This window comes from Mustela nivalis (assembly GCF_964662115.1).
Source record: "Mustela nivalis genome assembly, chromosome: X".
In the NCBI taxonomy this organism is placed as follows: domain Eukaryota; kingdom Metazoa; phylum Chordata; class Mammalia; order Carnivora; family Mustelidae; genus Mustela; species Mustela nivalis.
This window is the reverse complement of record NC_139040.1, coordinates 15,116,617-15,132,773: the sequence shown is the minus strand read 5'-3', so window position 1 is coordinate 15,132,773 and position 16,157 is coordinate 15,116,617. Positions and strand designations below refer to the sequence as shown.

Here is a 16,157-nt window from a genome sequence, read left to right as displayed (position 1 = left end):
TGCTTGGTTTTACTGGGAAAAATCTTAGAAGCCTTATTTTAAAAGTAACAGATTTTCTGGAATTCTGGCCTGGTGTTGGAAAAGAACAGTGGCGTATTTTTAAATCTGAACTTTCTCGTGACTCATACGTTACTGAACCCTAATAAAGAAGGGGGGTATCCTTGTAAATTTTGTTTTCATTGTTGAGACAGGAGCCGAATACCTTCCAGCTCTTACAGAGAGGCAGGATCGTCTTTAAATCTGTTATTAATGGCAAGTGTTGGTCACTCCAACAAAATCTATTGTATTTGGAAAGCAGAGGGGAGCAGTTAACTGATGACTAAATTGGTCTCCACTGGACCTGATCCCAAACGCTGGTGTCAAGGTGTTAAGTGCAAATTATTATAAAACACTCCTGTTACAATTGGAGCGGTGAGACCAGGGTGCAGATGAGAGTTTGAGTGTAAGGCTTTTGCCCCTCTTTGCACGGAAAGCACTGTACATTCTTGCAAAGCTGTGTTGTTGCTCCCTTTATTCTCAATCCCCAGAATCCTGTCCAAACGCTCTCCCTTGGCCCAGGGGGTTGGCTGGGTATACTTCCTTCTGGAAGTCTTCACTTGCACTCTTGAGTTAGCTGGCAGATCCCTTAAAAGCATTTCCAAGCAGCTTTTCCCACTCCCCATAGGGGCAATTCCTGTAGCTTCCACCCCAGTTCCAGCTGCTGTTGCTTGGGAAGAAGCAGGTCCCTGCTGTGACCTTCCAAGAAATGTTAGTGTAGATGAAAGAAAAGTTAGGAGAGGAGATCTTTGGGGGCGGGGAGTAGGTGGGGGATGTGGGTGGCGAACTGGGCGATGAGATATATATTAAATGTGTCATAAATTCACTAGGACCAAATTATGCATAGGGACTTGTACAGACTTTACTGAGCTCCGCAGATGGACATACCGCCCTTTCCAGCTCATAAAAACTCCTTGGCACCATAGAACAATTTGTACTTTGATCTCGAAAGAGACCATTAGGTCGCAGAGGTTGTGATTCCTCTCTACCACTGATTTGCTCTTTGGTTAGTCGGTTTGTTTTTTAAGATTTTTATTTATTTGACAGAGAGAGAGACAGTATAAACAGGGGAAGCAGGAAGCAGAGGGAGAGGGAGAAACAGATTCCCTGCTGAGCAGGGAGCCTAACACGGGACTCAGTCCCGGGACTCTGGAATAATGTCCTGAGCTGAAGGCAGACACTTAACCCACTGAGCCACCTGGGTGTCCCTAATTGCTCTTCTGTTTGTTTGTTTTTCTTTCTAAGGATTTTATTCATTTATTTATTTGTCCGAGCGGGGAGAGAGATGGGGAAAACACTCACACAAGCAGAGGGAGAGGCAGACGCAGAGGCAGAGGCAGAGGGAGAAGCAGGCTCCCCATCAAGCAAGGAGCCTGACGTGGGACTGGATCCCAGGACCCTGGGATCACAACCCAAGCCGAAGGCAGATGCCCAACCAACTGAGCCCCACAGGCACCCCGAATTGGGTCTTTGATCTCAGAATGTGACTGGCCTGTTTGGAGTCTGTGGCATGAACCCGACAACACAGCAGACGAGTTGTCTTCGCTATACTAGAGCAGGTTACAACTGCTTCTAGATTTTGTTACAGTTCAGGTGCTTGAATTATTTCATTAACGATCAGGGGCTATCATGAATCAGGTTTGATTTTTTTTTTTAAAGATTTATTTATTTATTTATTTGACAGAGATCACAAGTAGGCAGAGAGGTAGGCAGAGAGAGATTGGGGGTTGGGGGGAAGCAGGCTCCCTGCCGAGCAGAGAGCCTGATGTGGGGCTCGATCCCAGGACCCTGGGATCACTACCTGAGCCAAAGGCAGAGGCTTTAACCCCCTGAGCCTCCCAGGTGCCCTCAGGTTTAATTTTTGAAAAGGGCTGTTCTAGGCACGAATACTTGATGTTCTGTCGTCCCATGTACAGTACCACCTTCATTAAACATTTCCACAGATCCGTTCAGAAGATGTGTCTTCTCCCTGCAAAAACGTGTTTTTAAAACACATCGAAATTGGTCAGACTGTGTACTTACTGCTAGCGTGAAGGTGGACAGTTGTCTAGATTTATGATTAGGACAGGTGACAAAACTTGTGCTTCTATTCTTGGCTTGACCTCGCCCCCCTCACTTAAGGCAAGACACTTAATCTTTTTAATGACTCAGTTTATCCGTCTGTACCGCCTGTAGTCTTCTTTCACGAAAACAGTACCTGGTTTATATAGCATTTGAGGATGTGATACAGAACGTGGCATGGAGGTTCAAATGACTATGTAGAAATTATTTGTATGTTGAATGATGATCTTGACAAATTACTACTTAACTACATTTAGAAAGTTACAGCTCTGAAGGGAATTGATATTTGATATTGTTGTCCTGTGTGTTCTAAGTTACCATCATAACAGTAGGAAAATAAACCCTGTCTTGGCCATGTTACAAAGGGATTAACTCACTTCTTCAAGTTGTTACTAAATCTCCAGCCCTTTCCACAACAGAAATAAAAAGTGCTCCTTGTTTTCTTTGCTGTTTCCAGGATAAAAGTCTTCAGACTAACCTTGGGGTAATTTTTTCTATTGTTCAGTGTTTTCCGAATTATTCTCTTTGTGGAGATGGAAGGGTAAACCATGTCAGAGACCCAAAGCAACTGAAATTGCCCCTCTCCAAGTGTGCAGAAGGGGAGGTATGCCTTTGATTAGTAGATCAAAGCCAAGAGCCAAGATTATGTGGAGCTTGCCTATTACACATTTGTTCCCAGGCCCTTGAGTCTTTGCAGAGAATGAAATTGTAACGAAATACAAGAGGATTAAAGAGCTAGACCCTAATTGAAAGTGAAATGCCCATATGAATCCTTTCTGAATTCTCTGTCCTGAGAGGTGTGGGCTCATGACACAGAGAATCCCCGTCATGGAGGTTGTTATTCTCTTCCCAGTGACCTGCTCCTAGATTTCATGGTGCATGATAAATAGGTGTATCTTTTTGTGAGACTCATGGGGGATGAATCATGTGAAAACTTAGATCCACTTGAAAAGTGAGCAGACACTACCTGCTCGGGTACAAAGCATGACAGATGTATATATTTTTCTTTTCTTTGACACATCTGTCTTTTCAGTGTTCCTTTTCGTTTCGGACAGTACCAGGGCACAGACAATTTAATTCGGTTCCTAAACAATCAGATCGGTATTAACCTCCCCATCATATCAGTGGGGAAGGAAAATGAACCAACAATCCGAGAATTCTCTCTGGGATTTCTGATTCCACGTCTATTGCTCGTTCCTTGAGTTACAAAACAGTCAAGTCAACAAAACACTCCCAGGTCTTTTCATTAAATGAAAGCTTAAAGTTAATTTCACTTTTATACTCTTCTCTCTGTTTTCACAAAGTCCACTTGTAATTGGCTTTGCTGTGGCTCAGCTCCTGAGTTAAGCTCTTCCCTGCCCACTTCCTGACCCAGTATGATCGCTTATATGGGCTTCAGCATTAATTTGTGATGATAAACGAATAGACGGTTTGAAGTGAATTAAAATTAACTTGGTTTCATAATTTTTATAATACTCCTGGTTTGCCACCCTGAATTGCTACAACCCTATGACTGAGGACCCGTTTTCACATCTAACTGAAATAGCTGGGAAGCATGCTTCTAGATAAGTTTGCATATATTAACGCTGATTCATAAACGTTTGCCCCTTTTCCTGATCTCCAAAGAGTTAACTTGTCCAGTGTCCGCTGGGAGATCAGAGTGCGGTGCTGGGGACATTTCTTTCTCTCATTGGTCTCAGCTGGTAAGTCAGGGACGAAGAGAACCCAGGTCACCTGGCCCTGGATTAGTGATGTGACCTTAGAATAAGCGCCCATTTCAGGAAAGACAGACTTTTGAGGCCACAGACATCGAGCTGCTCTCTTGCTTTCAAGAAGGAACACTCACGGGGTTCATTTAAAACCCTGCTGCAGATAGAGGCCAGAAAACTCCTACCTGGTTTCTGCGAGGAACGAGGCTGGGGTTCTCTTTTCCCAGTGTGTGGCCTGAAGGTCAGGCCTGTGAGTCAGAGCCAGGCACTGGGCTGGCGGTGCACACCAGGGACATGGTCCCGGTCTAATCACCTGCCAGGCTTCGTGGCCGCCTCGGGTCGCTCCATTGTAACCCCTAGCCCAGCAGCTGCCTTGCGTTTTTTTTAAAAACAAAGAGGAGAACACAAACATTTGAAAGTCAGGTACCATATATACTTTATAGCTTCTCAGCCTAAAGACTTGATGAGCACAGAGTGCCTCGTCAGTGTCGGGCTGGGGGACACCCCCCCCCCACGCCGCCAATGGCCGGCAATGTGAGCGTACGTGTAGGTTGTCCGGATAAGTGTTTTACTCCCTTTCTTGTTTTGTAATTCACTGGCGAGGCATTAAGGTTTGGTGCAAAGATCACTAAACTTGGAATCAAAAGCCACTTCCTGTCTGGGTGGCTTATTAACTCAGGGTAACCTTAGCATAGTTGGCATGGGACTTCCACATGGCATCCTCTCCTCGAGGACAAAAATAATCTGCCATTTCAGTAAGCTTTGGGGGGGAGTGCCACCCAATCCACTTGAGAGCTTTTCATCCTTTTCCTTTTTCTCTCTTGCTCCCTTGCATCCCTTGTAAATCGCAACTCTTCCGTGCGTCGGATGAAATGAACTTACTACTTTTATGAGTTGGTTCGTTGTTTGTAATAACAGACTGAGAACAACTCAAGTGTCTTTCAGTAAGGGACCAATTAAGACAATTGCGGTGTGTCTGCCCAGCCGAATACTAGGTACCTTGTAAAAGTAGAAAGCTCTTTATGCTCTCACATGCAAAACTCTTGAAAATATATTAAGTCCAAAAGGCAAGGTGTAGAATAGAGTATGTGTAGTACACGACCGTTATATTTTTAAAAAGGGAAAAAGACCAAATGTATACAGCTCCCTGTTTTCCTAGGCCCAGTATCTCTGGAACCCTAAGAAGACACTGGTATCATTGGTGACTCGAGAGAGACAAAGTGGGTGTCTGGGGACAGGCAGGACAGAAAGATTTTTCACTATAGACTCTCTTGTACCTTTTAAAAAAACATTTTGCTATTTCAAAAATAAAGTAAATTCATACACAAAACAAAAGGTTCAGCAGTAGCATTATTCCTAACAGTGAGAAAGCCAAAACAGCTCCTGTCTGTCACCAGACGAGTGAATAAACAGGGTGCGGCGTAGCTATACAATGCACTATTATTTGGCGGTAAGATACAACGAAGGGCCGTACCTGCTACAGCATGGAGGAAACTTGGAAAGAGCAGGCTTTGTGAAAGGAAGGCAGGCACAGAAGATCACACACATCGTATGATTGCATTGGTATGAAGTGTCCAGAATCGGCAGCTCCCCACACAGGAAGCAGACGAGTAGGTTCCGGGGGGCTGGAGGAAAGCGAGGGGGGGGGGGCTGCGGAGTGACTGCTGATGGCCACAGGGTATTTTTCTTGGTGTCGAAAATGTTCCGGAATCAGATGAGGGCGATGTTTGCACAACTTTACAAAGATGCTAAAAACCACTGAGGTGTGCGCTTTGTGACGGTGAATTTTATGGTGCGTAAATTGGACCTTAATACATAAACTGGACGGCAACTTGGTAGAGTTAGGAACGTGGAAACTTTAAGAATCACCGTGAACATATGAAGCCGTGAACAACTTCCTTCTGTTCCCACTTAAGAAATATTTCCATTGTAAAATATTTCACATAGTGTCACTGATGACACCAGGGGCCTTCTGTCCTTGAGCTGCTTTCCCTGACACTCGCCAGTGATCTCATTTCATTGGGGAATATTGGTAACCCCGATGAAGGAAACCCTGCTCCATATTAAGGACTTGTGGTACATGGGCTCGAGGTGTCACGGCTAGAGGCCTTCCCCGGTCCATGCCACTGGGACAGTAGGCCACGGCCACTTGGAAGGGAGCCACAGGGAACCGTTCGGACTACTCTGCCCTTTCTCTCCCAGTAACTGATCTCAGAGGGGCCCCTGGCCCCATCCTGCCTCCCTGTTCCCAGGAGCCACTCCCTTTCCCTTTCTTGTATTCCCCTGGGTTGAGCTGAGTCATAGGGTTTAAGGAGCCCTTTGTAAAAGGAGGGGAGACCTGTGGGCCTGACAGACATAACTCCTCCCCCCCCAGTCGCTCGCCTTCACAGGTGCTGTGGCACTATGGACTGTCCCCCAGCAGGACAGTCCCCATTGTGGCAGCTGGCCCGTCTGTGGGTTGGGCAGGTAACAGTGTTGTGTCAGGGTTCCCAACTCTGGGAACTGAAACCCAAATTCCTCTTGGGGTGGGCATGGGAAGTTGACCACAACCTGTCTTCGGTCAGGAACAAGGGAGATGATGTGTCTTTCAGTTCTGACACCCCCGAGACCTCAGGCCTTACTGTGCTCACTCAAGCCAAGTCTCTCTACACTCCAGTTCACCTCAGGTCTGCTGCTGAGCCCTTCCTCTGTGTGGCCTAGTAAGATGATAAGATGGTGGTTTCTTTTTTCCCTTTTTTTTTTTTTGAAGATTTTACTTATTTATTTTAGAGAGTACATGAGTGGAGAAAGGGGCAGAGGGAGAGGGAAAGGGAGAGAAACCTAACTGGACTCCGTGCTGAGTGTGGAGCCTGATGCGGGGCTCGATCCCACAACCTTAAGATCAGGATCTGAGCCAAAACCAAGAGTCAAAACGCTTAACTGACTGAGCCACCTGGACACCCCTAAGACAGGTCTTTGAGACCCATGCCCTTGGCATTCGTTCAGAATTAATCTGTGTATTACATACAAACCTAACCTATGTTATGGCCAGAGCTACTGTTTCTGATGGTACACCTCTTCTCGATCTGCAAGGGCCAACTTAAGATCAGAGATGCGATACACGGATGGCCTTCCTCATTAAGTAGTCCCATCAGAGCAAGCCTTCATTTGTTGTGTTGGGAAGTCTCATCATCCATTGGGCTCACTGGGCCTCACTGGTTGGAGGGATGTAGGGAAAAATCCCTCCCCACCCTGAGACATAAGGGGTCTTCTGTTTTCACTAGAGGATCAAGGGAGCAGTCTCATTCTCCCTAGGTGTCCGCCATCTGCTCCTAGACCCTCTGTGTCCATGCCTGAGCTGTTGTGCTGCCAGAGGCTAATTGCCCTGAGTCTTTAGGACATTTAAAACTGTCCTCATGGAGACCTCTCACGCTGTAACCCTTATAGGTGGGCTCTTACCTCTTTTCCACATGTCCTCTGTGAAGTGGTAAGCTCGAAAAGAAGTTTTTCTTTTGCAGGAATCTGCTGTTCAGGAATCCTCACTTGTAGAATATAATTGAATGAATAGCAGTATATTGTGCTTACAGCAACCCTATTGACACAGGTGCTCCTGTTATCCCCATTCTACAGAGGAGCAAACTGAGTCACAGAGACATTAAGTAGAATTTGCTGGCACACAGCCAGTAAGTGGTGGAGATGGGATTCGATTCTAGGCCTTCTGTTTCCAAAGTCCATGCCCTTAGCCACTACACTCTTCTCCTGAAACTTGAGAAAATAGATACAGCTGTATTAAACTCAGGGCAAATCCCATGTTGTTTGTCTTAGAACAATATTAGTTCAGACAGTCTCGTATAAAAATTAAGGCTTGAATTTCTTTCATGGATGCCCTCAAAAATCATGATGGCCCGGTCTACACCATCTGATCTGCATTGCATGGAATGCGGTGGCATCCTCGCCCTGGGCCCTGGTTTCCTTCTCCATACCTGAGACCGGCGGGGCTCCTCTACACTTGGTCCATATTCACGTATTTGTTCTTTGACTCTCACACAGCTTGAACACGAACAAGAAAGCTTGGAATTTGAGGTAAATGTGAGGTCATCGTTCCAAGTGTGTGACCTTTGGTGGCTCCTGCCACTCTAGCTGCGGACTCCTTCTCGTGTTCTATTTGCCGGACTTTGTGTTCCCGTCATTCTATTCATGTACCCGCGGCCTGGCATGGTGAGCGCATTGCTTGACTTCAAGAGGTTTGGAACCACTCACTCGTGCTCCTTGTGTGTCAGCTGTTGTAGGTGGGTCCTTTGCTCCTCCATCAACCTGTACCTTCCCTGTCTTGGCTCCTTCCCGGTTGCCTCAGCTCAAGTGTCTGGTCTCTGACTGGACTGTTGCAGTAGCAGGAGAGGACCTGCCGACTGTTTCACCTGTGAATCGGACCACTGTCCCTGAGCCTGGAGGTCTGTGACCCAGACAGCTCGCCCCTGCTGATGACCCTCAGAAGTCAGGGGACCATCAGTTGCGCTCCCAAGTTTAACAGTGGCGTGACTGAGCAGCCTGATGTGCGGGGGACAGGGCGTCGGGGGTCCGGACGCTCAGCTTCCAGGTCTGGAGCTGCTGCTAAGGCAGTGAAGCAGGTCATGTCCCATCTCTGGGCTTTAGTTTTCCTGCCTGTCAAGTGGGGTGGCTGGGCCTGGTCATTTCCAACTGTGTCGTTATGCCGTCTCTGTGACAGGGGGGCATCGCGCACAGACCCCGCCCGCTAGACTCCATCCTCACCATGTGGACTGACAGAGAAAACAAGCTACCCTTCAGGGCAGTGAGGTCATGGCAGGCCACCCACGAGATCACACCGGCCTTCACTCTGGTCTCGCTGTGGCATTTTCACGGTATAAGGCCCGTCCTTCCACACAGAGCATCCCTTGTCCCAGAAAGCCATTCATGTTTGCTCCCTCAGACATGAATCACAGGGGGCCACCACCCTCCTGGGTCTGCCTGTGAGTGTGGCCTTCGAATCTGGGCTGCAGTACTGCTCAGGCAGCCAGATCATGGCCCTCGGGAGACTTGGCAGGTGGGGACTAAGCAAGGCTTTCACTTTGTTCCAACCCTCCAGAAACCTGGATCATCCTCTCAGTCAGCGCTGTTGCCTGTGGACTTCTTGCGTGACCCCCAGATCCCTGCTTCATCTTCCTCCTGTGCCCTCACTGCCACTCTGTGCCCCGTGACTGTACCCCACAGAGCTACTCACAAGGGTTCCTGACCTTTGCCCTGAATTCCAGGGCCACAGTGGTGCATGATAGGGTAGCGTGGTAGTTAAAGTCTTTTGGTAGGTGAAGACAGGGTATGTGTTACTAGGTGAGCTCTCCCATCAGGAAGCAGGGCTCGTGCGGTGCGGTGAGGACACCTCTGGTCAAGGCAGTCGATCCCAGTTAACAGCATTAAGAATGAAGACATGGGAGCTTATTTGAGGTCCTGTCCTTTCCTGTTGTGGGTATTAATCAGCCGGGTGAATTATAGACTAGGGTCACGGAATGTCTCGCCCTCGAGCGTCTATCCGAGGCTTTGAAATGTCCCTAACAGGTGGGCTCGGTGAATGCCAGGACTTAGCATGATTGAAAGGGTGTTTTGAGTCATGGCACATGGCAACATGGAAATAAAACAGAAACATCACAAGTGGGTGGTAGAAATAGACTGGAAGAGAATTTTAACACCTAAAATATGACAAAGATTTATCCTGGCTAGCTTCTCAGTTTCATGAAACATTTATTTTCATCTGATCTGAGATTCTGCATTCACATTACGTATTTCCTTCTAAAACTCTTCCTGGTTTCTGTTTCTTTGCTTAAGTCATTTTCCTCTTTATTTTCTGTTTTAAGTGCCACTCCTTTTTGTTTTTTTAATCTGAAGTCATTATAGTGGCTTACTTTGAAAATCACTTGTTCAACATTGATTGTCCCGATGGCGATTTCTGGTCAGAGGCCCATAAAAATATCTATAGGATGTGGTTGGGCTCATTCCTACATGTGAGACTCTAGGGGGCAGACTCCAGGAGGAGGAGACATTTAAAACTCTTACTAGGGGTGCCTGGGTGGCTCAGTCCTTAAACATTTGCCTTCGGCCCAGGTCACGATCCCAGGGTCCTGGGATCGAGCCCCGTATCAGGCTCCCTGTTCAGCGGGAAGCCTGCTTTTCCCTCTGCCTCTCCCCCTGCTTGTGTTCCCTCTCTTGCTATCTATATCAAATAAATAAATAAAATCTTAACAAATTAAAAAAAATAAAACTCTTCCTAATTCTAGAATGACATTTTCAAAAATCAAATGGTGCATGCCATGGCTTGTGTTTCAGTTCTCTCCAGGTGAGGATTACAAGGAAACGACGTGAGCCCTGGTGCAGTATGAGGTAGACAGGTCTTCTCTGGCATGATGAGCATTTTTAGGTGCTTGGCTGTGTACGGGGTCTTCCACTGCCCATAGCTGACCTCGTTGGTGGCAGGCCTTTGCTTTTTGTGGGCCTTCCTTTTCCTTTGCCTTGCAATTCGGGGAGCCTTTGGGGAGGCACAGTTTTCTGGGGCTTTGCTTTCTTTTGGATCTTGCATGATGAAGTTGCCCCCTTTGTGGTTCTTGGGGGGGGCCTCCCTCCTTTTACACCTTGACATGTTTGCCCCGAATTATGACTATGACATTTAAGCGCAGTGACTTTGCAAAATTTGACTTGTCAGTCGGAAAAAGTCCTCTTCCCACCCTACAGATTGACAGGAACATGAGATGGCTGAAGCTGTACTGGGCCTTTGCTGGCAAGAGCACACAGGACAAGAGATACTCCGGAGAGCCCGCCATGGAATCCCATCGTATCATAGTGCATGACTAGCTGCCCGAAGCTCGCGGTTGGAGAGTCACTCAGTAAAATTGTTGGCAGAGGGCCTAGTAGCCAGACAGAGTTCTGTGGAGGAAAAAAGCCCTGGTCCAAGTGTTTTCATCAGTCGTGGGCTTGGGCAGACGAGGGCAGGTGTGCAAATGAGCAAGGATGAGGCCCCTGGTGTGTGTACGCTCCATCCCAAGTGGTTGCCGGGCTCTGGCCTCTGACCGTACTCATGGGAATAGGTTTTCAGCCCTTTGGAAATTTCTTTGGTCAGAGGAGACTATAGGGGAGGGAGGAGGGCGCCACCAGCCAGGCTGTGAGATGTGGAAGCTCCCACGGTGTGGGCCACCCGGGTCACCGAATTGGCTGTGTTGGACTCTTGGGTCCCCGGGGTGTGGTGTCCCTGAGGTAGAGACTGCGGGGTCGGGTTGCCCCGTGGGAAGGCCCACAAACGCGACTCCCCCGGCACCACACTGTCAGGCCCTGTCCCCTCTCTCTCTCTCAGCGCAGCAACTCCAATCTTCATCCCCAAGGGGTCGAGCCATGGACCCCTCAGAAGAACCTCCTCACAAGGGCCCAGACACAGTGCCACTGTTCCTCCTGCTGTCTGGCTCTGTGTCTCAGGCTCCCCCCGGGTTGACCTGACCCCCACGACCCTGCACCTTGGAGGGTTCCCCCCTGCACTGGCCTCTGCTGGCGTCCCGCATATCCTCGTGCTTCCTTGTCTTCCCGGGCCCTTCGCCTCCTGCCCGCCATCCGCTCCTGTCACCCCATTAAGCCCCAGCGGTACCCTTCCAGGCTATCTCCCTGCCTCTGGCCTCCCTCCCCTCCTCCCTCCCCCACTTCTTGCAGCGCCCCCCACACCACCCCCCTATTCCCCGATCACCCCCCCTCCCCCCCGCTGCCAGCTCCTGATGCCTCCGGAGCGCCCTTGCTCTCCAGCCCTGCTCGCGCCGGGCCTGTCCTCGGAGCGCCCCCCTGACCCGTCCTCGGGGGCCGGCTCCCAGGCCCTCAGGTCCCCCAAGCCTTACCTGAGCCCGCACGCGGAGCTCGGCCACTGCCGAGTCTCGGGGCCCCCCTGTGTGTGCGGGGAGGCCTCTGTGCCCTTCCTCGCCCTCGCGGCGCCTCGTGCCCAGTGTCCATGCGCTTTGGAAGGAAGGATGGCCTCGTGCTCTTTGTGGCCAGAAAAATGGCTAGTGCCACACAGCGGGACATCAGGGCAGTGTTTGCCTCTAAAGTACACGAAGGCGGGGGTGGCGGAGCCCCGGGTGGGCAGCGGCCAGGCTGCAGAGCAGCTGGAAGGCCGAAGCGGACAGACAGACAGCCGCGGAACCGAGTGGTTCTCGGAGGATCGCACGTGAGAGGAAGCTCAGGGGTTCTGAGGCCTGACGCTCCCTGGAAGATCGCCCCCCAGAGCGCGAGGGGAGAGAAGGCCGGAGCGCGGCCTTCGGGCAGTGATGGGGTCCGTTCCTCAGACCGCAGCGCTCCGCGCCGGCGCCTTGTGACCCCCACGGCGATCGCAGAGATTGTTAAGCATCACACTGGTCCCGTGGGATGAACTGGGCTCGGGGATGCTAACGAAAGCAGCGACTGTTCTGGTCCGTGACCCCCGCCCCACCCCCGGCTCCAGGCAGGGCAGAGTCACCCGCCCTCCGCACGAGGAGCCCTTCGTCACCTCACCAGGGCCCTTTTCTATCTGGGTTTTGTGAAAGTGTGGCTCTGACTTGAGGCCCCGAGCCGGGGGACCCCTCTCCGTGCTTCCTGAGGCTTGGGAAGGAGCGAGGGGCGTTCGGCGGGCGGGGCGGGGTGCGGGGAGCCGCAGGGCCCGGCTCCCGCTCCGGCCGGCTTGTCCTCGGCCGCCAGCTAATACTGGGTCAGAAAGAGACTCTCTGGTTTAGGTATTTTCTCTCGTGTTTCGGACAAAATAGGTTTCCGGTGGTTTGCTAACTCGGTGAGGCCGTCCGTCTGTCCGTGGTCTGTTGGGACTTTTCAGAATGCTGACGAGCTCCCGCCCTTGTCCTCATGCGGGGCCTGAAGCCAGGACTGGCTTCCTGCGGGGAAGCGCGGCCTCGAATGCTCCTCGCTCAAGTCTGGTTTCCGGTTCATAAAGGTCAATTATCTGCTATGACACACGTGGTTCCGCCAGGCGACCTTTATTTCAGGGACCTTTACTTCAGGGGTGCCGCATGGTCCAGCTGGCCAGTCTCCCTGTCACGATTCATCGGGCCACTGAGAAAGGGGATGTGGCGGGTCGGGAGTCACCCCCTTCTCCCAGGCTGATTCCTGGACCGAACACATGATAAATTTGCCTGTGACCTCCCAGTTTTTGTTGTTCTGGCATTTTCTAGCTAACTAGGACTTACAGCTTCAGCTATCTTTCAGAATAAACTTACTCAGGGCGCCTGGGTGGCACAGTTGGTTAAGAGTCTGACTCTTGGTTTCGGCTCAGGTGTTGATCTCAGGGTTGGGAGATCAAGCCCCACCTCTGGCTCTGGGCTCAGCAGGGAGCCTGCTTGAGACTCTCTCCCTCTCCTTCTCCCTCTGTGCCTCCCCCTGCTCATGTGCATTCTTTTTTTTTAAGATGTATTTATTTGAGAGAGGGAGCGTGAGCTAGGGGAGGGGCAGAGGGAGAGACAGAGAGAGAGGCAGACTCTGTACTGAGCACAGAGCCTGCCACGGGGCTCGATCTCATGACCCTGAAATCCCGACCTGTGCCAAAACCAAGAGTTGGTTGCTTAACAGACTGCAAGACCCAAGCGCCCCAAGAATAACTTTTTCACTAAACATTTGAAGAGCACAATCATCATAAAACTCATTCACATACATATCCATGAAGCAGTTCTGGCTCAGCTGCTACAGGCTGGGGAGAGGAGACAAGACCAGCCCCCAGCCTGCTGGGGGTGGGTGGGGGCACAGAACTGGGCTGAAACCGGTGACATGCACTAGACAAGGCAGTGTCTATATGGTACTGAGCCCAGGACCTGCCCATGAGTGAAGGTCGGAGGCCTTCCTTGATGTTCAGCCACCGAAGACACTTTCTGGTTCCAGGTGGGACTGTGTGTTAGTTTGATATGGGGCTTGATGAACACTTTCTGCTTCTCTTATTTCATTTCTCAGCAGACACTTACTGTGGGGAATACACTGGGGAAACGGATAGAGAGTGGGGGTGGGGAGCATGGTTGCAGTTTTAAATAAGTGGTGCGGTGAGATGTCCCTGAAAGGGACTTGGAGCAAAGCCAGGAAGGAGGTAGAGGAGCACCCCATGCTGGGGGAGCGGGTGTCGGGGTCCGAGGTGGGGCGTGTCTGGAGGGTGCAGAGGCCAGCAGGGAAGCTAGCGTGAGGCTCGAGTGAAGGGTGCGGGCGGGTGTGGGGGCGGGTGGGATGAGGGCAGAGAAGGAACGGGCACGGGGTCCTGGAGGGACTTAGAGGCCACCCTCCAGCTGTTACAACATGTTAGGTCACCCTCTTCATTTTCATCCTTTTTTCTTTCTTTCTTTCTTTTTTTTTTTTTTTTTTTTTTTTACTTTTGTTGTCCCTGACACTGAAAGCAAGAGATTTCATCTGTGGGATAAAGTATCTTCCTTGTGTACATGGCGACTATACAGGTGTCCGTCTGTCCTCTGACAGTGAGGAGATGTGTGGCTAGAGTGGCTCTTTCACTGTTCTGCTGGTGTCTGGTACATAGCAAGTTGTATTCCTAGTGTCTAACACCTTTTAATTACACTGGTTAGCATAAGTCTGTCCCTTACGGTTCTTTGTCTCATTAACAGCACAAAAATAAGTTCTTCCTAGGGCCCAGTGCAGGCTGTTTAGGCATATGAAGTGGATTCACAGGGGTGGCTCAGCGTTAAGCTATGCCAGAGCCGAGTCCAAATTTTATTCCGGTACAGGGATGACTTTCTATGTGGCCTCTCTGGCTCTGGAGCTAATTTGGATGCTGAGTAGCTCCACAGGTATTTATATGTAGTGTTTGGTATTTTTACTGGGTCCTATTCTTCTCCCTTGGATCACCTAAAATGGTTAAGAATTTTCTAGTGGGATTAAGGTTGTGATCTCTGGGGAGGGGTGGGCCATCTGCTCTCGGTTATTTTTGTGTTAGCCGCTTCCCCTTAAATGTATGTTCACAAATGAGCCACAGCCTTATCAGCTGGGGTCGAGGGAAGACGGGTCTAGGTGCTGCTCCTGAACTTGGTCTCTAAGCCATGGCTTCCCATAGGCACTCAGGTAAAGCTTCCTGTTCTTTATCTTCTGCCGAGCACCGTTTTCTTACAGCAGTGAATCCATCACTCGACTTCAACATACTTTGTAATGAAATGATTTTAGGCTTGTCTAGAGGCTAAATAAGTCCTAGTTCATCTCTGTTCTGTCCTTGCTTTCTATTGTTGTTTCAGAGACAAAAGGCAGTGTGAGTGGCTTGTGTGTGTGTGTGTGTGTGTTTTTAATCTAAACTTATGACTATAGTTTACATTTTTCAGGACATCCTGTGAAATTGTAAGACATTGTGCGAGAAAAGATTTTGTGGTGGTGGGCGGTGGGGGGGACCGATTCTTTGTTATTTGTAAGATAGGAATGTTCATCTTGAGTGCTTTAAATCGAATTTAAGGTGTGTAGGGAAGGGCCGCTGAGTATGAGGCTGGAGAAAGTCCGTAAATGACTCACCACATCTTCCCCTTCCTGAGCGGTGGGCTTAGTCCTGCCGCAGAGAAGCAGCTATGACCCTCTTGATGTAACAGGTTAGGAATTGTTCTTATCAGAAAAGGGGCAACATTTCAGAATCTCCAGAACGTCATGACCGTGAGAGTCGTCTTCTTGTTTTGCAACCTGACATGAAGGAAGCCCTTTGGCCGTGGACAGACACCCGTGGAACAGGGGCAAAAGGACTGAAGGACAGGCCATCTTCCCCAGAAAGCTCGGCTCTCTGAAGTCACCCTGCTTGCCTGTCTTTCCTCTAAAGCCACGAATGTCGCTGTGGCTCTTTTGCCCTCTCTGCCTAAGGAACGGTCCCCTCTCTTACAAACAGGCACTTCGTCCTCTCTCCTGGCTTTCAGATTACGGGACAAAGTAATTTTTGGTGGCAGTCTTTTGTTGGAAAAATGATTTTTGAAAACTTGTAATTGCCCACGAAAATGTATTTTTTTTTTAAAAAGATTTCATTTATTTACATGAGAGAGCGAGCACAGAGGGAAGAGGGAGAAGCAGGCTGTCCGCTGAGCAGAGAACCTGATGTGGGGACTTGATCCCACGACCCCAGGATCCCAACCTGAGCCCAAGGCAGATACTTAACCCACTGAGCCCCCCAGGGGCCCGCTCATCAAAATTTAAGTAATGAGAATTCTTTGAGAAATTTCTCCTCAGATATTTTCAAACAAATGCACTGCAATGCATTCTATGCTTTAATGAATTAATATGCAATGTCTTTGCTGTTTCCAAATGTTGAAGAGCTGTCTTCCCGCCCCCCACCTCCAGGAGCCATTTTACGAACAGGGTAGCACATGCCTGAGATCGTGCTGATCAGCCAACATA

General features: G+C 49.7%; 1 protein-coding gene across 9 annotated transcripts in view; it reads left to right on the top strand.

The window, feature by feature from the left end:
* Positions 1–16,157, top strand: part of FHL1 (four and a half LIM domains 1) — a 62,398-nt gene that overhangs the window by 35,433 nt on the left and 10,808 nt on the right. For 2 of the 9 annotated variants that reach the window (XM_082717629.1, XM_082717623.1), the window contains exon 1: positions 14,512–14,587. The exons of 5 other annotated variants lie outside the window; for them this stretch is intronic. In XM_082717629.1, coding sequence (XP_082573755.1) covers positions 14,527–14,587 — 61 coding nt within the window. In that variant the 5' untranslated portion in view covers positions 14,512–14,526. Of the gene's footprint in view, positions 1–14,511; positions 14,588–14,753; positions 14,859–16,157 lie in introns of those variants that run through there. 2 more of the 9 variants (XM_082717628.1, XM_082717634.1) reach the window with 2 other exon arrangements.